At 48.5% G+C, this 20935-nt stretch overlaps 1 protein-coding gene across 7 annotated transcripts in view; it reads right to left on the bottom strand.

Moving 5' to 3' along the window:
• Positions 1–1585: 1585 nt before the first annotated feature.
• Positions 1586–20935, bottom strand: part of AXIN2 (axin 2) — a 33099-nt gene continuing 13749 nt past the window's right edge. For 5 of the 7 annotated variants that reach the window (XM_053568372.1, XM_053568375.1, XM_053568371.1 and 2 more), the window contains exons 4-11: positions 13759–13861; positions 11171–11311; positions 10507–11018; positions 10042–10236; positions 9496–9729; positions 8817–8912; positions 7116–7283; positions 1586–3065 (exon numbers count right to left, since the gene is read on the bottom strand). In XM_053568372.1, the coding sequence (XP_053424347.1) occupies positions 2939–3065; positions 7116–7283; positions 8817–8912; positions 9496–9729; positions 10042–10236; positions 10507–11018; positions 11171–11311; positions 13759–13861 (1576 nt within the window). In that variant the 3' untranslated portion in view covers positions 1586–2938. The remainder of the gene's footprint in view (positions 3066–7115; positions 7284–8816; positions 8913–9495; positions 9730–10041; positions 10237–10506; positions 11019–11170; positions 11312–13758; positions 13862–20935) is intronic. The other 2 variants (XM_053568377.1, XM_053568376.1) reach the window with 1 other exon arrangement.

Genomic DNA, 20935 nt, shown 5'->3' with positions numbered 1-20935 from the left:
CCAAAAAAACAAAAACAACTTTACTCAATGTTTCAAATTGAGACTGCAGTATTTTCTTGGGGGTAATTGCCAATTTCCTTCATTCCGACAGCATGATTATGGCCCCTACATTTTCTGAGGTGGGGAGAATGAAACAGGATCCTTGTTCCAAAGCCCCACATTTCAAAAGTCTTCCCTGCAAACTGTCATCCTGGGTCAGAGTCCACACAGAATTTCTGAGCACTGTATAAGGCTTTGGATGTGATGGAGAACAATTTAAAGGTGCTTTGGGGCCAAAGGTTGTCTCCAGCAAAAACTCTGTTTTCCAATCAAGGAATCTGCAAACCCATTTCTCACCACCTTCTTGGTTCTGTGCCAGGGGCAAGGCGGTAGGAAGCCAGACCCCAGATGGTGTGGCAGAGGGTCTGAGTTTGGAAATCCACACAAGGAGTAACACGTGGGGAGGCCCTGGGTGAGGCACTCACAGCAGCTCTACAAAGAGGACCCATCACCTTCACTGAATAAATGAAGAAACAGTGGCTCCTAATATGACATAGCCCCTGATCTGCTCTGGACATCTAATTATCTGGCTAAGAATTAATCAGATAGATAAGGCTGGCACATGGGAAAGAGCCCAGGAAGTGAAGCTGGAGTTCAGAAGGAGCAGATCGGAGAGGGATAGAGCAATGCAACCCTGATGTGCACTCGAATCCCCCGGGGGTGGAGGGAAAGACACACGGACCCTGGCCATCGGATGGTGGGGCTGGGTCTCTCCCAAGCTCCCACGTAAGGCCAATGCTGTGGGTCCTCAGACCACACTAATAAGGACTGAAGGAGGGAGGAGGGGTTTCTGTAAGAACAAGGTCTTAAATGATTTAGGAAGAGAAGGGCTGACAGCACAAAGTGTGGGTTTGTCTTCTCCTACAGACTTGGGGCCACATGTGGCCTTCTGACATAATTCAAACTTGGCAGACTTGCGCTGCCCTCCTCGGCCACGAGAAGCACACCTGTGCACTGAAAGGTGCAGAAACTGCCTTTGTCACCTCCTCCTGAGCTTCCTGCTTGCTATTCCTGACACCTGACCAGCCCCGAGCCTTGCATGCATGAAAACTGTCAGATGAGGTTAATAGCTGGCCTTGCTGGTCAGATGGGGAGATGGTGGCTGCTCAGTATGTCTAAGTCCACTGGCCCCTCCTGGACATTGCAGGTCTACAAACCCATTTTCTAAGGGGCTTTTTACCTCTGAGACACCTATTGAATTGCAAGTACTCCTGGCAGGATCTCGTCTCAGCCTCAAGTCACCAGCACCTACCTGGCCAGGCTATAGACAATCTGCCTGGGAGGATGAGGTTGAACACAGTAGAGGGAGGTAAATCTCAAGGGAAACATTGTTTACAGCCTGCTCTGTGACAAAAGCCTCAAGCCAGTAGTCCGGCGATTTTAAGGAAACAGCTTTGCAAAACCTGAGGGCCAGTCCGGATCAAGTAGGGCTGGATGTCAGGGATGGGGTGGAGCAAGGTGGAAAGTGGAGCACCTGTGTTCATTACACTAAAGGGTCCCTTGGCTCTGCCCCCACCCAGAGAATTCAAAGACAAGGCCAAGGTTCTGAAAAATATAAAACTTTAATAAAGGCTACATCTCTTAATTACAATAATTATTGTACCAAGTAATTTTCCTTAAATGAACTCTTTATAATGCATAATTTACAGTATAAGTAGAACAAAATGCCATGACAAAAGTCATTGAGTACAAGACTTGTAATAAAAAGGCATAAAATATATTTATACATAAACCCCTTTCAAAAAACAAGGGAAAGCTCAAGCCCTCAATATAGGGCGACACACGGAGTGGCCCCGTGCAGGTACAGGTACTGTACTGGTTTAAGTCAAGCACTAGAGATAGTGGATTAACACTCCTTTGCCGTACACTATATACAAGACGTAAAACACAAGTAACAATGGCAAACAGAATGTACAGATTAACTTAACACAAAAACCCGGACGCCAAAGTGAAGGTGTCTGGAGGAAAGGTGCTGCTAGGTCTCCCACAACTGTCCGCTTCTATGCAGGGGAAGGGGTAGTTTCCTGAATGGCTGTGGTCCAAGGCCTAATTTAAGAAAACAAACACACACCAAAAACCGAGAAACTGTCATTTCAATAAAAGCACAAGCTTGAACCACAGGTAGTGTCGCTGGCAGGCCAGTCCCTGGGCTACACAATGTGGCCCAACAAGGAGGCTGCCCCACCTCCTCCACAACGGGCCATCCCATCCAACCTGACAGCCCCGAAATGTTGGCAATGTTGCAACTCGGTCAACCCTCAAGACCTTTAAGACTAAAAGAGCAGCATGGGGGGTCGGGGTGGGGGAGATGCACCAATTTCTGCATGTGGCGATGGTAGGGTACCATTTTAAAAAGTCTGTCTTCACTTGGAGAAACACAGTGCAAAGCATAACTCCTCTTTTAATGAAGAAATCATGAACGCACTCCTAGCTTAACTCCTAAGTTTAGACAGAACGGTTAAAACTTCCTCTCGCCCCCGTCCACGTTTACAGCAGCATATCCATAAACTGGGGATGGGAACTGACTGTTCAATAAATATCAGTAAGAACTCCTGTTAGGTCAGCTCTACACAGTCTTAGTTTATGGATTTCAGATCCCTAGGAAGTCATATATTATATACGGAAGTCTCTCAAATACAGTCAGCATCATCAACAGCCAAGAGTGGTCATGTTTTTAATAAATAGTTCAGGCTTTTCTTATCTCAGTACCCAGCTCATGAATAATGAAAATCAACCTCCCCCCACCCTCCCCTGAAGGCCCACTGGCCAATTCTTCCCTAAACTTTGTCTTCTTCATTGGTTTAATTTTCCTTCAAAATGTGTTGTCGCAGTCACTCGTGTCCAAGACAGGTCACAAGAACTTTGGGCACCACAGTTGGCCAAAGCCAGACCCCAAGGCTCAATCGATCCTCTCCACTTTGCCCAGAATCCTTCCTTCGTACATCGGAAGCACTGTCTCGTCGTCCCAGACCTCCTCAAAGACTGCTCCACAGGCAAACTCATCGCTTGCTTTTTTGAAGTAATACCTTAAAAAGAAAACCAGAAAAAATGATAAATGAATTTTCACACTGTTTAAAAGAAAAGTATGGCTCGGCGCCTGTAGCATAGTGGATATGGCGCCAGCCACTACACTGAGGGTGGTGGGTTGGAACCTGACCCAGGCCAGCTATACAACAATGACAACTAGAACAGAAAATAGCTGGGTGTGGCAGCATCTGCAGTCCCAGCTACTTGGGAGGCTGAGGCAGGAGAACTGCTTGAAAGGTTACTATGAGTTGTGATGCCACAGCACTCAACCAATGGCAACATAGTGAGACTCTGTCTCAAAAAAAAAAAAAAAAAGGTATACCAACATGGAGGGCTGAGGTGTCATACGAATATATAGCAGGTGTGTGTGGTGTGTGGCGTGTAAACTGTTGCCTGTATCTGATTTAAGATGGCAATCAGGCTAGCCGAACACAAAACAGGTGGGTGGAGGAAGGCTGGGCACCCTGAGCAGTGGCCTAAGCTGGGCCCGCCACCTGCGAATGACTCTGAGGCTGCAGTCTTCAGCCCAGAATTTCCACCGTCACCCCACACACAAAATGTGAAAAGTAGAGTTGCTTCTTTCTCCCTCCACTTTGTCCTGGGGTTTAGTGGAGGGGTGGGGAGAGAAAGGGAAGGGCAAATGCCTGGAGTTCATTTGTAGCAACAGCCAGGAGGGGCCCTCAAGGAGACCCTGGACTCCGTTCCATGCTCTGCCAGCCTGGAACTATAACCACCTGCAGGACCTGAACCTACAGAAGTCCGTAGAGGCAGATTTCAGACAGTGCCACCAGCCTGGAGGCCTCCTGCCCTTCCAACCCTCCAATGCCCAAGTGCCAACACTCCCAGCTGCCAGCACAAGCAGCAAGAGGCTGGCCAGCCCCACGAAGCTTCCTGGGGGCAAGAACAGACGTGCACCCGCCCCCATGACACCCTCCTCTATTCCCATTTCCCTCTTCTCCCAGCTTACCCCTCCAGGGTCAAACACCAAAGGCCCTTCTATTATGCCTGTTTTAAAGGCTTCTTTTATCCCACCCCAGCAGTCCTTGTTCTAAGGCTGTTTTAATTGTACGGATGTAAATGCCCTGCCCCTCTCAGGACTGTCAGGAGTGGAAACAAGGCAGTCCTCCCAGGCCAGGCCCACCCCCAAATTTCTTCTGAGGAAATTAAGCTGAGGGCCTCTTCTTCCCCAGTCCCCAGCAAGGCGACCCCTAGACAGATTAAACTTGCCCTTGCAAGCTGTCAATGCCAGCCTGTGAAGGCCACTCCCAGAGGGAAGGTCACAGCCCCTGGGGGTGGGGGGACCTCTTCATTGTGTCTCAGGGTTACTGGTGGGTTTTGTTTTTCTGTTTTCTCTTTTAAAAAAAAATTAACTCCCTTTGGTTAGAGCAATGTTTTTTTCCTCTTTAATGAAGGCAAGCCAAATACTTTCATAGGAGATAAGGCTAAATAAAGTGAAACAGCTGGGTTTAGTCAAGGTTCTTTGTTTTTAGCATTCCTGCCTGAGCTAACACATGGGGTGAATAACAGTATGGCTCAGATGGGTCAGAGCTGAAACTGCTTCATGTCAACGGGGTCAAAATGTTTAGAGGCGCTTGAGAGGAGACGGTAAGTAGATGGGGGCTCTGTGTACAGCAAGGAAAAAGTCACTTTTCCAAATAAGGCTCGAAGCCCAGTGCCACCCTCAGACCCAGCTCCAAGCCCACCAGGGCTTCCCAAGTTGGGCTTCTACACTATCTCTGGGCAAACACGCAAAGACCTTTCACATAATTGCAGCCCCTTTCTGAGAGGAGAGGCAACACTCCCGCAGCCCAAACCCCAGGACTTCAAACACTACAGTGCCCTTATTTTCTCCATGAAACGGGCTTTTCCACTGCAACGTGCTTTATGTGGCAAACTTTGCTTTCTTCTGACATCTGGCACCAATAGCGTCTGGCCCATCTGGAGGGACTGTTTGCCTTCTGAACCCAAGCCATGTTGAGATCACTCAACGCATCCCAGGTCCCCCCCACTCTCCCAGCCCTATCCACAGCCCCAACCTCGTTGGGCTCTTTTATTTGGGAGGGAGGGTACGAACTGAGATGCTGGAGCACCAGCCCTGCTGGGAGGGCGAGGCAAGACACACTGTGCCCCCACCCCACAGGAGGGCACTGAGTCCAGCTCAGGCCCTGCAGAGATAAGGTGGCTGAGGGGCCTTCCCACAGCCTGATCCAATCAGGAAAGAATGTGAGCATCGCCCATTTGTGTGAGTCTTTGTGCATTAAAGGGGAGGCCAGGGCTTCAAAGCCAAGCTTATTAAATATGCCTTAGGAGAGAAAAAAAAAAAAAAAAATCAGAGCCAGATGTGGCCAGAGTGGCTGAGAGAGGCACCTTCCCCGTGAGCCTGCACTCAGCACTCCGTGGCTCCTCTCCCTGAAGGTCACCTGCAGTTCCACTCAAAGTCCAGCCAAGTCAAAGCCGAGATCAAAATGAATCCCTAGAGGGGTGCATTTGTGTAATTAGTTCCACCTTGTGTCTTTTCAAGATAAAAAAGACAAAAAAGAAGCCAGGTCTGTTCCCCAATCCCTTTGATAACTTTTCTGAATCATCTCTGCCTGGGTGTAAAAGGAAAAGATCTAGGCCCAGCTACACGCCCTGCTGGTCAATCCCCTACAGGGTCTCAAGCCCAACCTCCACACCTTCCTCCTGCAAAAGATATCATTTTTGGGCTCTGCCCAAACTAACTCCCAGAAGGCGGCGGCTGGCAAAGCTACACAGGGCCTGCTCTGGAGGGGCGGTGTCTCAGTGCCAGCAGGTGGACTCACCCAAGTCCAGGAGCCAGTGCCCATGGCAAAGGTTGCTAAGTGCTACTCAGAGTTCTGCACTTGAATCTCCTGGCTCTGGAGGCGGAGACGAGTTGACACCTACTGGGCATGGACTTGGTCCCACACAGGGCCTCGGCACTCAATTGAGGAAGTAGCATCCCTCTCAGGTATAGACCCCCCAAACCAGCACCTCCTTAAACTGGGTCAGAGAGGCACCTTCCCTGTGAGCCTGCACTCAGCACTCCGTGGCTCCTCTCAGCGGCTGTCTCAGTGCCCAACAAGTGGACTCACCTAAATCCAGGAGCCAGTGCCCATCTCAAAGGTTGCTAATGTGGAGCAACCTCAGTGCCTCATTTGTCTCCCCCAATCCCAGGCTGAGGCCTTGAAACCCAGGTCTGACAAGCAGCATCCACATGAATTAAGAGACTGTGCCCAAGAACTGGCCCAGGACTGCCCTCGCCCTCCTCAGCTCTGGAATCTCTTAAGGGTACCGCAAAGCTCAGTGTGGGGCCTTTTCAAGGGCACCTCCACTCTGCAGATGAGGAAAAAAAGGCCCAAAGGGTAAGGTCCCTTCCCAAGACCCCTGCAGGGAGGAGAAAGCAGTGAGGCCAGGCCTAAGCAGGAAGAGTGGCCAGCTCTATTCACCCTGTGCCCACCCACAAGTCTGGCCCCTTCTTTGTTACGGACAAAGGCACATCCCTGCTTCAAATGACCCATAAATCCCAGGAGATAGCTCTTCAGGCAGAAAGGTAGAGTAAGAAAAACACTGCCATTTCCTAGCCACCGTCTCTGCTCTTCCAGGCCTTCAGTGTCGGGGTCTGTCCCAAACCCAAGCCCAGAGGAGAGGGGTGCTCTTACAGGCCCTCCCTCCTCATCCATTTGTCTTTTTCTCTCAACACATTCCACAATTTCAGGTAGAGCCTCCACAGCAAGCCCAAGCCCGGCTCTCCAGACAACGTAAACAGAAGTTACTCTTTTCCTTAGTCTTATTCACCTTGTGGGAAAAGCCTGGCCAGGTCCCCAGAGTCTCCCGAGCAGCGGCCCTCTCATGGCAGCTGCTGTGTTACTACTGTTAGTTAACGTTAGTGAGGGCAAAGAGGAAACCCTGCCCAGGGCCCCCTAGCCGCCTCCTTGTGCACCTCCTCAGCCCTGGCAGGTCTGCTCAGGCCAGAGGAGTTGCTCCAGGCACTGGCTCTTGGTTCTGAGCAAACAAACTCCAGAGCAGAAAAAAAGCCACAGAACTCTTACCTATAATTTCCCTTTTTGCTGAGCTGCTCTTTAAAGTGGCCCAGGGTCAAGCTCTGTGCCTTCAGCATCCTCCTATATGGAATTTCTTCTCCACAGAAAAAGTAGGTGACAACCAACTCACTGGCCTGGAGCGCATGGACACCTGCCAGTTTCTTTGGCTCTTTGTGACTGAAAATAAGATGGAATGCAACAAGTTCAGCCTTTTAAAGCGGACACGCATCTAAAGCAAACACAAACACATGTGCACAAGGGACAAGCTATCCAAGTACTAAGGCTACAGCCATAAGTTCAAATGAGGCTTGAGGATGAACCCCCTTCTCACAGCAGCAGCCCACACTGGGGGACCTACAGCTTCACCCCACGTGCTCTGCACAGAGCACATAGGAAGGGATGATTTCTTTTGGTTGTACAAACTGACAGCTTTTCCCTCACTGCCACCAAATGGGGCACCAAACCGGTGGCAGCCTCCTTCAGGTTACCATAAATGGGGTACTTGCAAATGAAGACAAAAGAGGAAACATTATCACAGAGCTGCAGGGGCTCGCCCTGGCCAGAGAATGCTGTGGAGACAAACCCAGAGCAGGGCACCTCCAGAGATAGCCCAATTCAGAACGCCTGAGGCCCACCTCTCATTCTGGTGGAACAGACACAACTATAGGGGGTTTATCCCATAGTCATCCCAGTTTCTCCTTTTATTCTGAGTTTTTTAAGAGTGGCTTAAAAAAAAAAAAAAAAAGAGAGTGACGCCTGTAGCTTAAGTTGCTAAGGTGCCAGCCACATACACCAGAGCTGGTGGGTTCAAATCCAGCCCGGGCCTGCCAAACAATGACAACTACAACCAAAAAGTAGCCAAGCGTTGTGGCGGGCGCCTGTAGTCCCAGCTACTCAGGAGGCTGAGGCAAGAGAATTGCTTAAGCCCAGGAGTTTGAGGTTGCTGTGAGCTGTGACGCCACAGTACTCTACGGAGGGCAACAACTTAAGGCCCTTATCTCAAAAAGAAAGAAAAGAAAAAGAAAAACTGCTGTCCTGGTCAGCTGGGAGACTTCAAGTCAACCACTGAGAACAATGAAAAAGCTCAGGGAGGGGCCTCATCAAGACTTTAAACATTGCTGCTCACTGTGCAGGAGAAAGAAGCTACGACAAAAAATTCTTTTGTCAGACCTTCTTAGACTTCTTTAGATTTCTTTTTAAACCCACCATCCTACAATTACCCTGAGCAGGTTTCTCAATCCATTTTACAAAACTGTACATTTACAAAAAGAATCGTTGCCTAATTTAAGGAAAATATTCTGTTTTCTTCAAGCAAAAACACAAAGATGGTCCTTCTCCATCTCTGCCATATTCTTGCTTAGGGGTGACAAAGGTGTTTCTGGTACTGCTAACTTGCAAGATGAGTGGGGATCATGTTCTCATCCAAATTTGGGGTCCCTTTTACCCATCTATTAATGTCCTCATGTCCCAGTTTTTGATTGACGTGGGCCCAGAAAAACTTTTGTTAGGATGCATTTCTCAATACATGTGGATTTTTCATGGACAGCAACATCTGCCGGTTTACTGTTTGTTCCTCATCACTAGGGCGACTGTATGTACCAAAGGTGATTTTATGTACCAAAGCAATTCCACAGAAATACAACTCCAGATAGTGAAAACGCTGAAACATAAACCACTCAGATTTCAGTAATGCCAGGTGAAGACACTCACTCTTCTGGAGCCAGAATTGGGGTGGAGAAGGGCGTGGCTCCTGCCTGAACAGTGCCCGCATGGTTCCTGTCTCTCTGCTGACTGGCCACGCAGCACCTGAGGACACAGCCAGGGTGAGGAACTTAACAGATGCACTGTTGTCCCCAGAGCAATTGGGAAGCAGACAGAAAATTACTCTCTTTGGCCTCCTGAAGAGACACGGACTCGACTTCCATCCCTGTGGAGACCCAACCAAGGCCTTATGTTAACAACAGCTGGAGGAGGACTGGACGATGTCCTGGGAATAGCCATCCTAAGCCCTCCTGGGAGCCCAAGACAGGCTGCAGCAGCAAAGGAGGCTCTTTGATTCTCTACCAGTCATGGCTTCTTTTGCACTCATCTAACCAGCATTAAATGAGCAAGACATTTATAAGCAATGGGATTTGTAAGGAATTACTAAAATTCATTCTCCTACTTCTAGGCGTGACTTGCCTAACAAACAGATCCTGGCAGAATGAATGTAACTAAAGGGAACAATTTCTAGAAGGTGGTGAAGAGAATCTTACTTGGCCAGAGTAATTCCTCCTCCCAAGGAGGGTTTGAGACCCAGGCAGAAGAGGGCCCTCCCCATTAGCAATGGCCCAGGTCTCCACCTCAAACCCAATACCTGCCTTACTCTCTGACCCCTTCTCCTACTCACCGTTGCTTTGGGGGCTTTGACACTTCAGCTAGCCTGCGGCAGGCCTCCTCCAACTGAGCAAGAGTGTTGGGTGGGGTCAAGGGAGGCATTGCAGGGTCCTGGGTAAATGGGTGAACACGGGTGGTGGTGCGTGGGTGCCCACTGCTGCCACCCCACAGATGGTGCCGGCTGGCTCGTTCACCTGGGGACACTCGGGCAGATTCCAAGGGGTAGGCTTTTTTTGTGCTTTGGACACTGAACAAGGAATGAGGAGAGAAAGCAGAAGGAAAGAAATTGGGTTAGAAAAACTGGAAAATGTGACTTCAATAGAAACTTGTCTATTCTGCTCTGAGAGAGAGAAGAAAAAAAATAAACTACCATAACACGAATAGGGGTCGTTGCCAAAACATGACATTTTTGTGGTCTGCTCAGTCCAACGTTTAATATTAAGATGGCAAGAGCAAACAGTCACATTTGTTTTCAGCAGACTGCAAAAATAGCCATCCCCACAATACCTCCATACCGAGTGCCCACGACCCCCACGCAGCTGTGGCAGGCGGTGTTTACCTATGCGGCTTGGGCTTGCTCTGCCGCTCACTCTCCAGCATCCACTGCCAGACATCCTGCGACCTGTCTCCTTCCTCCCCCGGAAGCTGCAGAGCCCCAGCTCCTCCGGGGGCCCCTCCTTCCCTGGTGGGCAGGGCCAGGCCCGGCTCGGTGCCTTTCCCATTTCGTTTGAGCAAGGTACTGCCTCTGCTGCCGCTGTGGGGAACCAAGAACCACACCCAACCCAGAGACCAGGTTAAATCTCCAGGATTCTTCAAATTGGACTACTGGCCAAGTGAGGGGTAGTGACACCAAACACCCATGCACCTGCTCCCTACCCCCACCCCATCCCAGTCATCATACCCTGCTCTCTGCTTCCCTCCTGAAAGCTAAATACCTCTGCCATACATCCCACCTCACACCTGCCCAGGCCTACGGCTGGGGAAAAAACCCTATCTAGGATCCTACAGGCCGCTCAACACCTACCCGAACTGCTCGCCTGGCAGGGGCTCCGGAACCTTGGGGTGGCTCTTGCATTTTGAATAGCAGTAATACTCAGTGCCAGCTGCGCAGAAACAGCGCACCCTCTGTGTGGCTTCCGCCTCGATCTCCTCCTTGGTCTTGGGGACTGCGTGGTGATGGATGTAATGGTGGTGGACGTGCTTCGTCATCTGCTTGGTCACGAAGCTCTTGCCCCCGAGGAGGGGGCAGGTGCCCGGCGAGGCCGCCGTGGGGGGCAGTTTGCCCCCGGGCTGGAGGAGGGAGTGATATTGTTGGTGGTGGTGGTGGTGGTGGTCTGGGGAGCAGGACCGGGGGCTGTAGCGACCCATGCCTGGCGACTGGCAGCCAGGGGTCTTGAGGACCCTGGACAGGTGGTCGTCCAGAATCGTCTGCGGGTCCTCCTCGTAGCTGCCGGAGGGCAGGAGGGAGAGTGGGTGCTGGGTAGGCGCCCCGTCCCGGGAGCTCGCGGCAAGCTCGGACCCCTCTTTCTCTTCGTCCTGGAAAAGAAGGCAGCAGAAGAGGAAGTGACCCCGGAAGCAGGAAGCACACCCCCAAAGCCGCAGGTCGCACCCGTCAGCCCGCGGCACGCATGCGTGTGCACGTTCACCCTGCGCACACGCGCACGACGGCGCCCCCGCGGACGGGCTACCTCGCGGATCTGCTGCAGGCGTTCCTCCAGGCTGTGCCGACTCTCCAGCTCCAGTTTCAGCTTCTCCAGCCTTGAGATCAGCTCGGCCGCAAAGGTGGCAGGTTCCACGGGTGTCATCTCCTTGGGTAAGCGGTGGGTTCTCTACGGGACGCAGGGAGGAAAGGGACAGGGACGAGGCACGTTTAGCAGGCCCGGTGTGCGGCGGCTTGGCCGGAGCGTCCGGGGCTCTGCGCGCGAGCCGCGTCCCCATGCCTGAGTGCAGAGAGGATGGAGGGGCGGCCTGGGCTGCTCGGGACTTTTATGCACCGGCACCGTGGCCTCATGGAGAGCCATGGGCCCCACCAGCGTTTGCCTTGGGCAGGAGCAGTTGGTCGCACTCCGAGAGGCCCTGCTTGTTCTCTCTGTAGTACAACCAGCCCATCAGTAGCTACTCTGAAGTAGAAAATCTTCAAAGACTGTTGTCAAACATCAAAAAAAAAAAAAAAAAAAAAGGCAGCCCTCTGAGGTAGAGAGGGGAGAGACCAACTCAAGGAATAAAAAATAGAATCTAAACAGACAGGGAGTTAGAAATTAAAAAAAAAAAAATAATAAGAGTGGAAAGGAGGTAGGAGGGAGGAAAAAGAGAAAAAAAAAAGGGGGGGGAGTCAAACGGCTCCGGATCAGAGAAGAAGTGGTAATTTATTTCCTGGCCGCACACTGCGCACCTTTGAGGTGGTGTTGTCTCAACACCATCCTCGATCTCCCTCGTTTTTCTCCTTCCCTCCTCCCTATCTCTTTGTACAGAAAATGAAGAAAGCTGCTGCAGGCTAGTAGCAGAACACTGCTGAGCTTGGCTGCCTGAAGCTGATCTATCAAGGGAAAAGGGAACATCTCCAAATCAAGTGCAGAATATAAAAAAGCACCGAGAATGCCTGCCAAAAGCAGCGAGCAGAGAGAACCCCCGCTGCCCAGCTTTCTGCCCAGCTTTCTGTCCTTTTCCTGTCATCTCACTCCCCTCCCAAGCCCAGCCCCCCACCTCTCCAGTTGTTCCACCTCCTTCTTCCTCATCTCCCTCTTGCTTTGACCTTTTCTTTGGGGTGGGGTAGGGGAAGCAGAAAGCCAGCTTGCAAAGGCCAGCACCTCCCCCAGCTAAAGAGATGGGCCTCGCCAGGGCAACCACTTAGCTGCAGAAATGTGAGAGGGGAGAGAAAGGCCCCTGTGTAGATGGATGGCCGTTCTCACACAGGCTGGCTCCATGCAGCCCCCGATATCAAAGTGCTGCCTGATGGAGAAAGTCGATTTGCACACTCCAGGACAAAATCATCTAATTTACAAGCTTGGGCAATAGAACTTTTCTTTGTTACCACATATATTGCCCCATTGTAAAAGTAAAAAAAAAAAAAAAAAAAAAAAAAAACAACAATATGTCATCAATACTGGTTGTGTTTATAGGGGGAGGAGATGCTGAAGGTCCCCAGAAAAACAATTTTATTAACATGCTAATTTTAAGACAAGGTTAAGTTTGTCCTTGTCTGTGTAAGGGGCTTCCAAAAAACCTACAATTCATGAGATTAGCAATTCACTGTGTTAATTTTCTAAACAACATAACCAGACTACTTGGATTCTACAAGAGGATTCAGAAACACCTGCTGTAAGTTTGGTGCTCTCTTTCCTTCCCTAATTAACAGCATTCTTGCAACCTGGATCTCAGGTTATCCGAAGAAGCACAGCCCTAAAATGGGAATGTAGACAGGGAAAGCATACAGTGGGCCATGTGTTAGCTGCTTCAGGGGACATGGAAATAAAGGAGGAGGTAGAAGAAAAGCCCTTCACCCACCAACTCAAAATCACCACCAGAAGCTACATGTGGGGATCCTCACTCTAAATCATTCATTCAGCATTTGGTGAGACACAGACTCAACAGTAGGTGCTAAGCCAAGTTCTGGGGTTGGAAATAAAGATAAACAGCTGTCCTCCAGGGATTCAGAAATAAGGAAGAGAAACAGCCAAGTAAAGAGATACATGGATGACTCAGATGACCCAGCCATGCAGCCAACACAACATTTAAAATATTCCAGCAATGTGGTTTTTCTTCCAAAGGGGACAGATTCGTCCAACCTCATTCATTCATTCATTTATTTATTGAGCACCTATTATGTGTCAGACGTGTTCTAGTCTCTGGATACGTACGTTAACAGAATAGACTCCTCTCAGGGAGCTTCCATTCTAGTGGGAATCCAGTGAGCCATCACATAGAAGCATAAATTGTATCTTAGCATTTCTTCGTTTCTAGGAAGGAACTACTTTGGTTTCTTCCTCATAGAGATTGTTCTCTTTTGAATTCAGAAAATGTACAAGTTTCAAAAATAGGTCATTGTGAACTTCATAACCACATCACTTTGCTTAATATCACATCCCCCCAAAGAAACATGGAACACCTTTTGTCCAGTTCTTCCTTTCTCTCCCTTTCCCCAGGGGACTTTAAGTACTGCGTCTTTCTGCAGTCCCCAAACTACCCACCCCCTCTACCTCTGCCACCTTCTGTTCCTTTTTTTTAAGGACTCAACATGGCAGGAAATGGTCACCTCCCCTTTCCAGGATATACTCACCGGGAAATGAGGTAGAGACACTTGGCCATTGGCCTTCACGCTGCGATGCATTTCTCTCTGGAGCTGTTTCTTACTCCCCACACGATAAGGAGGGATTCCATCTCTAAGGGAAAAGGCAGAATCCACAGGCTTATGAGGATGCTTTCAGTACCTGGATTGACTCACACACCATCCTGAGATCCCACCAACAGATGGGGCCACACACTTCCATGGCAGTTCATCACTTATCTCCGGATGTATCAGTATTCCCTGGGAGAAGGATACATCCAAGACCAAATTGCCAAAACATCTTTGAATATTCCCATCAGTCATCTCTGGAAACTTGGCTCCCTGTCGGAAGCAGGAAAATCAACCTAGAACAGCGGTTCTCAGCCTGTGGGCCGTGACCCCTTTTTTCCATTTGTAACAATGCAGCAATTAGGAAGGTTGAGAACCACTGACCTAGAAAGCGCTTGGTAAGCTCACCTCTTAGGCTCTTGTCTCAAAACCAAGTTGTGCTCTGGCCAACTCAGATGCAATATACTCCCCTACTTAACAGGTTCCTAGGCAGGGGATTCTTGGGTCCCTTTGCTCCTCCAGCAGTATGTTACCATGACAGTATACTGCCCCCAAAGCAGGAACCGTACCTTATGAGAGTATCGGGGCAAAAAGTTGTAGGGATAGAGACCAACCCACAGAGGCTAAAACAGGCACTAGTGAGGTATGAATGATTCTCCAGTAGTCAACCTCTCAGTCACTTACAAATTTATACTTTCTATAAACCACCACGGGATTTACAAAAATAATACACAGTAAGTCTTTCAACTCCTTCCTTCAGCTCTAAACCCTACCACTCCCAACTAACAAATTCTCAAAGACACAATACCAATGTGGGCATAAAGAGACAAGACTCTACTATGTGGTGGTTTGTGTAATTCATTTAAATATTTGAGTACCTGCTATGTGCCTGACCTTGTTCTAGGCAATGAGCAAGAGAAAAAAGTGGATAAAAAATCCAAACAATTGCCCTCATGAAGTTTCATGGGGTGGCATAGGAAGGGGCAAAACATTAAAAGGTGATAAGTACTACGATGAAACAGCAGAAAAGAAGGAGAAAGCTGCAGTTTTAAGTTGAGGGCATATCAATGAAGTTTTCACTGTAAGGTAATTTTAAAAAGACTTAAAGTATGGGCCACCTTTGTCCCTCAGTGTATTTTAAAAAACAAAACATTAGCAAGTAGAAGAATTTTAAAACAGAAACCCTCTACTCCAACTACTGTTCATTATACACATGACCTGGAGTTAGGATTTTTTTCAAAAATAATTTCCTTCTAAAAGAGTAGAGTGGTCAAGGTGTGACTATTTTCCCATTCATGTCCCTTCAGGAGGCCACTTATTTAGAGAAGCCTCAGGATTTAAACATTTCCATAATGAATCACACTTTGAGGCTGTAAATATTGAAATGAGGTGTTTGGCTCTTTCCCTTTCCCTGATGTTTGTTTCCACACAGGTGGAAGGAAGAAAAACATCTTAGACTCATCAGCAAGAGTTGAAAACAGGCAATGCCTAAAAATACCAAGAGACCGCCAGGAGTGACTGGTTGACCTCTAGCTCCTTATCGGTGATGCCCTAGAATTCCAAATGGCTGTAATTTCAGGAAGGCTGCTGACCAAGGCCAGAAAACAAGGACACCAAGGGGCCAATGAAGATTCCAGCAGATCAAGGAACCAATCTGTGTTAACCAAACTTTAGCTAAAGAATAAAGATAATCGCATTGAGAAGAGTAGGAAGGGAAAAGAAGAAATCAGTATATAAGGCAAGAACTTACAACTGTGAGTCTTGCCCCAAAGAAAGTCAAGTGTGCAGCACAGACAGCACTGTAGGAAGGTCAGCAGCTGGCTAACCAGCGCCTACTGGGAAATCAGACCCCCAGTCAGCCTGCTACTCGTAAGGCCCAGCACTTGACCGACTCCTATACAGGCAGCCCCTAACACAATTACAGTAAATCTATGAGTTACAAACACCCAACAGATATATGACTTGCACTTATGAACAGAAGTTATTGCAGGTAATAGGTAAATGTACCTGTTCCAACTTACTACAAACTCAAGAAGAAACCTAGAAAACCTATCTGTTCATAATCCGGGGACTGCCTGAAGTAAGAGGAGGATAAGTTTCTAAGTCATGCAACTTATTGAACTATCTAAAGATAAAGATTATCAAAATTCGTTATTTTCTTTCACCTTGGGATACTTTACCAACTGGACCCTTGAAAAGCATGCCTGGCTTGACCAGCAACCAAATCCCACCTGAGTCAATGGACTGTAGCCTGAGGTGGTCAGTTCCCAGTGCAGGTCACTTGGCTTACACGTCTGATGTGTAATCAGACTTCATTCTCACAAGAATCTTCACGAGCCACGTTTTGGACTCAATTACACGCCTAGAATTATAGTCAGTTGCAGTTAGATTCTAGATCCAAACCCAAGCCATTTTGGCCCCCAGAACAGGTATCCTTAACTGAGCAACCTATACTCAGCCCCAGCCAGAGGAATCCAGCTTCCTGATGGGCTGAGCATGAAGGTACCATTTGCTAAGCCCTAAGGAGTCACCTAACATTCTGAAGAGATGAATGGGGTACCTGTGGAATGTTCTGAAAAGTCCTTTCCCACCACTCAGTACTCATTGGCTCTGGGGCTTGCCTGGTGGTTCCCAAGTCACAATGAATGTTCCTGTCTCACCTAAATCCCTGTGAGGTGAAGGAGTTCCAAAGATTGGGTCTTATGCTGTTCTAACTAAATCACGCTGACCACCTCCAGGGGTGGGGGGCACAAGACAAGTGTTCATGCCCCTCTTCTGACCAGTTGTTCTTCCTGGCCCTTAAGAGAGTGGATATAATAGATGGGGGATGGGCGCGGTGGCTCATGCCTATAACCCTGGTGGGCAGAGGCGAGTGGATTGCCTGAGCTCACAGGTTCAAGACCAGTCTGAGCCGGGGCAAGACCTCATCTCTAAAAATAGCCAGGTATTGTGGCAGGTGCCTGTAGTCCCAGCTACTGGAGAGGCTGAGGCAAGAGAATCACTTGAGCCCAAGAGTTTGAGGTTGCTGTGAGCTATGACGCCACAGCACTCTACGGAGAGCAAAAAAGTGAGATTCTGTCTCTAAAAAAAAAAGAGGGCATGGATACCTCTCCTTATAACTTAGGGAGACAGCAGGCAATTATCCCGTGGACTCCACCATGATGCAGGTGACATAGGGTCCAAAAGTCTTGGAAGAGTTCCCCACCCCTCCCTTCCAAAACTCTGCTCTGATGTTTCTACTGGTAGGCGTTACTCTTTTCTCCTTCCCTTCCTCTTAGATGAAAATCAGTGGTAAAGCTCTTATACCTTTTTCTTTCTTTCTCCACATAAAGTAGAAAAAAGAGAAGTTCAGGGGAGCAGGCCACTGCCAAATTGAAGGCAAGTGGAAGAAATGATTTCACATGCACACAGCCATGACACCCAGGGCCGGTGAAGGATCAAACTGCAGTAAAGGCAGTTCATGACCAGAGTGGAAAAGGGAGATGGCAGCTTTTAGAGGCTCAGAAAGGCTTAACAGTCACCTTCAAGGAAATGTGGCTTTAACTCCCCCCAGCCAAGAATCTTCTTCCAAAACAGCCCCTCACTGCAAAAAGGGGCCTTTCTTTTTTTATTTAACCTCAAAAAGTCTATGATCAGTTTCCTGGCTGCTCAAGCCTGTGGGCTGGAGAGCACCAGAGTTTTGGTCCTTATACAATCTCCTTTAATGATAAACATTTTAGCTAACGAGCCGCTGCTGGGCCCAGCTGTTTCTGGGGAGCACAGGTTTTGAAGTACAGACTCCACTTAGCTGCCATTTGAGCTGAGCCAATTAGCTTAGCCTTTTGACTCAGCCGTGCCCGACCTAACCTGAATGTCTTTTCCCGGCAGCTTTGAAATAGACTCATGTGCACACGCGTCCACTCGCATCTTCACTTGGCAGCCACTCTGAAGGCAGCCTCTGATCACAGCCAACATCAAAAGCCTGGTTTGTAAGAGAAGGTAATATTTGAAGTTCACTCAGATATATTTCCTGGTGTCCAAAGTAAACCCCCATAAATAAGATATAAAGAAATAAAAATAAATAAGATAACTCAGTGACGACACCCCGTGTGTGGGATGCAAAGAAATCATCTTGTGCTGATTTGAGGACACTCAGAGCAGAAGCAACGTACAAATGTAGCTGATCCTGATTATGAGGGCAACTCCTCTTCGAAAGAAAAAACACCCTGCTGCCTCTGATGTTTTCAGCCCTTTTGCTCTAACCTCTTAAGCCTGATGCCTTAGAATAGCCCTGTAGTCCTCCAAGGATTGGGGTTTAGGATTTTGCTGGGAGTTTGGCAGTTAACATTCAAAAAAAAATTTTTAAGCCATTTCATCCAAGAATGCAGGTTTCAGAGTAATAGACTCATAAAATAGCCTTTTCAGAGGCTTGTGATGGAGACCCAAATCCCCAGCCATCTTTAACAGGCTAATTTTACTTAGCAAGAAAACAGAAGTCAGCAGTGGGCTTTGGGAGAAGGCAATGATTTCTTTAAAGCCTCTGCCTGCTCTGCACATCCAGGCCCTGGTGGGCAGCTCCCTGGAATAACCAAGTGCAGGCCAGCCCTGTCCTAAGCCTCTACCCAGGCCTCTTGCAAAGGCCCCGGGGACTTAATTGGTTCTGTCGCAAATGAGACGATTGCTTCCCTGGGCTTGTGTCTAATGAACTCCAACCTTCTGGAGTCTATTGAAGGCTGCCTGTGACCCCCTCTATCCCCCTCACCCCTCCTCAGTCCTGTACCCTCCTCAACTCCCAGCGGGGCAGCCAGCCCCCTCCCCAGCCCCTCTCAGCCATTGTGATGAGGAAAAACAGCCAGGGCTCTTTTCATGCTTTACGGGGCGCTCCTATTCATTTGTTCAAGGAAATTTCAAAGGGGCCTGCTGCCCTCTTATCCCCTCTAAGCTTCCCCAGATGAACAATGGGCTGAAAGCGATTCAGTTCAGCTTTTCATCCCCCACACACTTTATTTCTCTCCCAGCGCTCTCATCTGCACGGGCCCACAACTGGCAGAGCTCTGAAGAGGGGTCTAATCCCAGCCCTGGGAATCCTGGGTGACCGCCCAACACTAGGCAGATCACACACACCCAGGGCCAGCCAGCCAGAGAATGCTCCATGTAGCCAAGTCCATTCAGCAGAACAGACCCCCACGCCTGGCACTCGATGGCAGCTTGAGACCCACTGGAGCTTCTAAGTGCAAACAAGCCCCTATCCGATAGGCTTTTGGTTCTGGAGACCCCTTTGTCCACCACCACGGTATCATGACACAACTTTCAAAAGAGGGTGATCCCACACAGGTGCCAAATCCACTCCAGTTGGTATAAACACCCACATGCATACAGCTGTGATAGTCCATGCCTGCCCACTTAGTTGGAAGAGGACTCAGAGACACTCGATACCACAAGCCTGTATCTCTGAGCCTCACTGGGACTTTCTCTTGGCTTTCTGTTTTATTTGTTTTTGATCCAAAATCAATGAAATGAGTTTGGGACTCTACTGTAGATGTTCCTGGTGGCTTTTATGGTGTTACCTCATCCTTTGTTAAGTAAAAGGGGAGAGATCCATACAGTGAAAGGTTCCACTTTTTAGCATTTGGCATTAGTATAAATAGAAGAGGGTTCACATCTTTCATCCAGTGTGAAAAAATGAGAAGATTCAGAGGTGGTTTTCCATATTGACTGAACTCTTCAAGTATCTACACTTCCAAAAAAATTATAGTTTGAAGGGCCTATTTCTTAGAATATGTTTTGTTCTGTATTTAATGAATAGTATTAGACAAGGCATAATTTGCTTAATTATCTGAACAGGATGGGCTTATAACACCCAGAGGTCCTGCCATCAGGGACCCAGAGAATCTCAAACTGGAAGTTGCTAAGGGAGGGGTTTGCCCATTTCTGTCTCTATCAAAGTGGACTTCGCTGGCTAATAACCCTTTCAACCCACAACAGGTGACTAGCAAAAGTAACCTTTCCAATCCCTGAAAGTGACCTCCCCTGGCTTCAAGTCCAAAGTGCTTCAGCTAAAGGGGGAAGTTAAAGTTGCCAGTAAATAAAATTGAGACAGTCTTGCTTCCCAGAAGGAGATAAGAGAAGGGGTAAATAAAGAGGGAGGCAGCAGGGGAGGATGTAAACTTGCTCTCTTCTACTCCACCCCACCCTAGTTAAGTAAAGGCAGTCTGATCGCTAATGAATAAAAAATAACAGAAACCTAAAGTGGCTCAAAGATCTCTGGCCAACTGGTCCTCTTAACATATCTCCTGTTGAAAATGGTCATGCTTAGGCGATGGGCCTAGCGAGCAAAGTGCAGCAGCCTATGTCTGGCCTGGGAGCCGTGAACGGCTAAGGACGCACAGTGGGCTGTACTGCCTCATCTGTGAAAGTCACGAGTAGGTACCTGCCTACCTTTCAGATTGGGTCTTGTGAGGATCAAACAGAAGCAAGTGTGGGACTACACCCAAGTTATCTCATCATGAACTCAGAATAACACCTCAATGATGGGGACCTGAAATGCAGCCAAGGACCAGGAAGCATGCCAAAAATAGTCTCTAAGAAAACTAAACAGAAGCCTTATAGGCTTAAGTCAACTACATTTGACTTAGGAGATTGACTCAACGCCTTCATTCAATTCCAGCTTATTCTCATTTTACATGTAACACTAAGGCTCCCACGCAATCCACAAATTAGTAAATGCTGGAGGAGTAATGCTTGCTAGAAGCAGCACACAGCAAAATGTGACAGCGCAGAATGACAAAGAGAAAAACTATGTCAATACGTACAGGGGCAGATAAACCCACACAACCTCCTAGCCTTTGAGATAAAGGCCACAACAATGCATGGAAAACCAGAGCTTGGTGTTTAAGTGTCCAGATAATCAAGAATTAAATTATGGGCGGCGCCTGTGGCTCAGTGGGTAGGGCCCCAGCCCCATATACCAAGGATGGCAGGTTTGAACTCAGCCCTGACCAAACTGCAACAAAAAAATAGCTGGGCATTGTGGTGGGTGCCTGTAGTCCCAGCTACTTGGGAGGCTCAGGCAAGATAATCGCCTAAGCCCAAGAGCTGGAGGTTGCTGTGAGCTGTGATGCCACAGCACTCTACCAACAGT

Source organism: Nycticebus coucang, chromosome 18 (genome assembly GCF_027406575.1).
Source record: "Nycticebus coucang isolate mNycCou1 chromosome 18, mNycCou1.pri, whole genome shotgun sequence".
NCBI classification, from domain to species: domain Eukaryota; kingdom Metazoa; phylum Chordata; class Mammalia; order Primates; family Lorisidae; genus Nycticebus; species Nycticebus coucang.
Note: the sequence above shows the minus strand (reverse complement) of the source record. Positions and strands in the feature narration are given on the sequence as shown.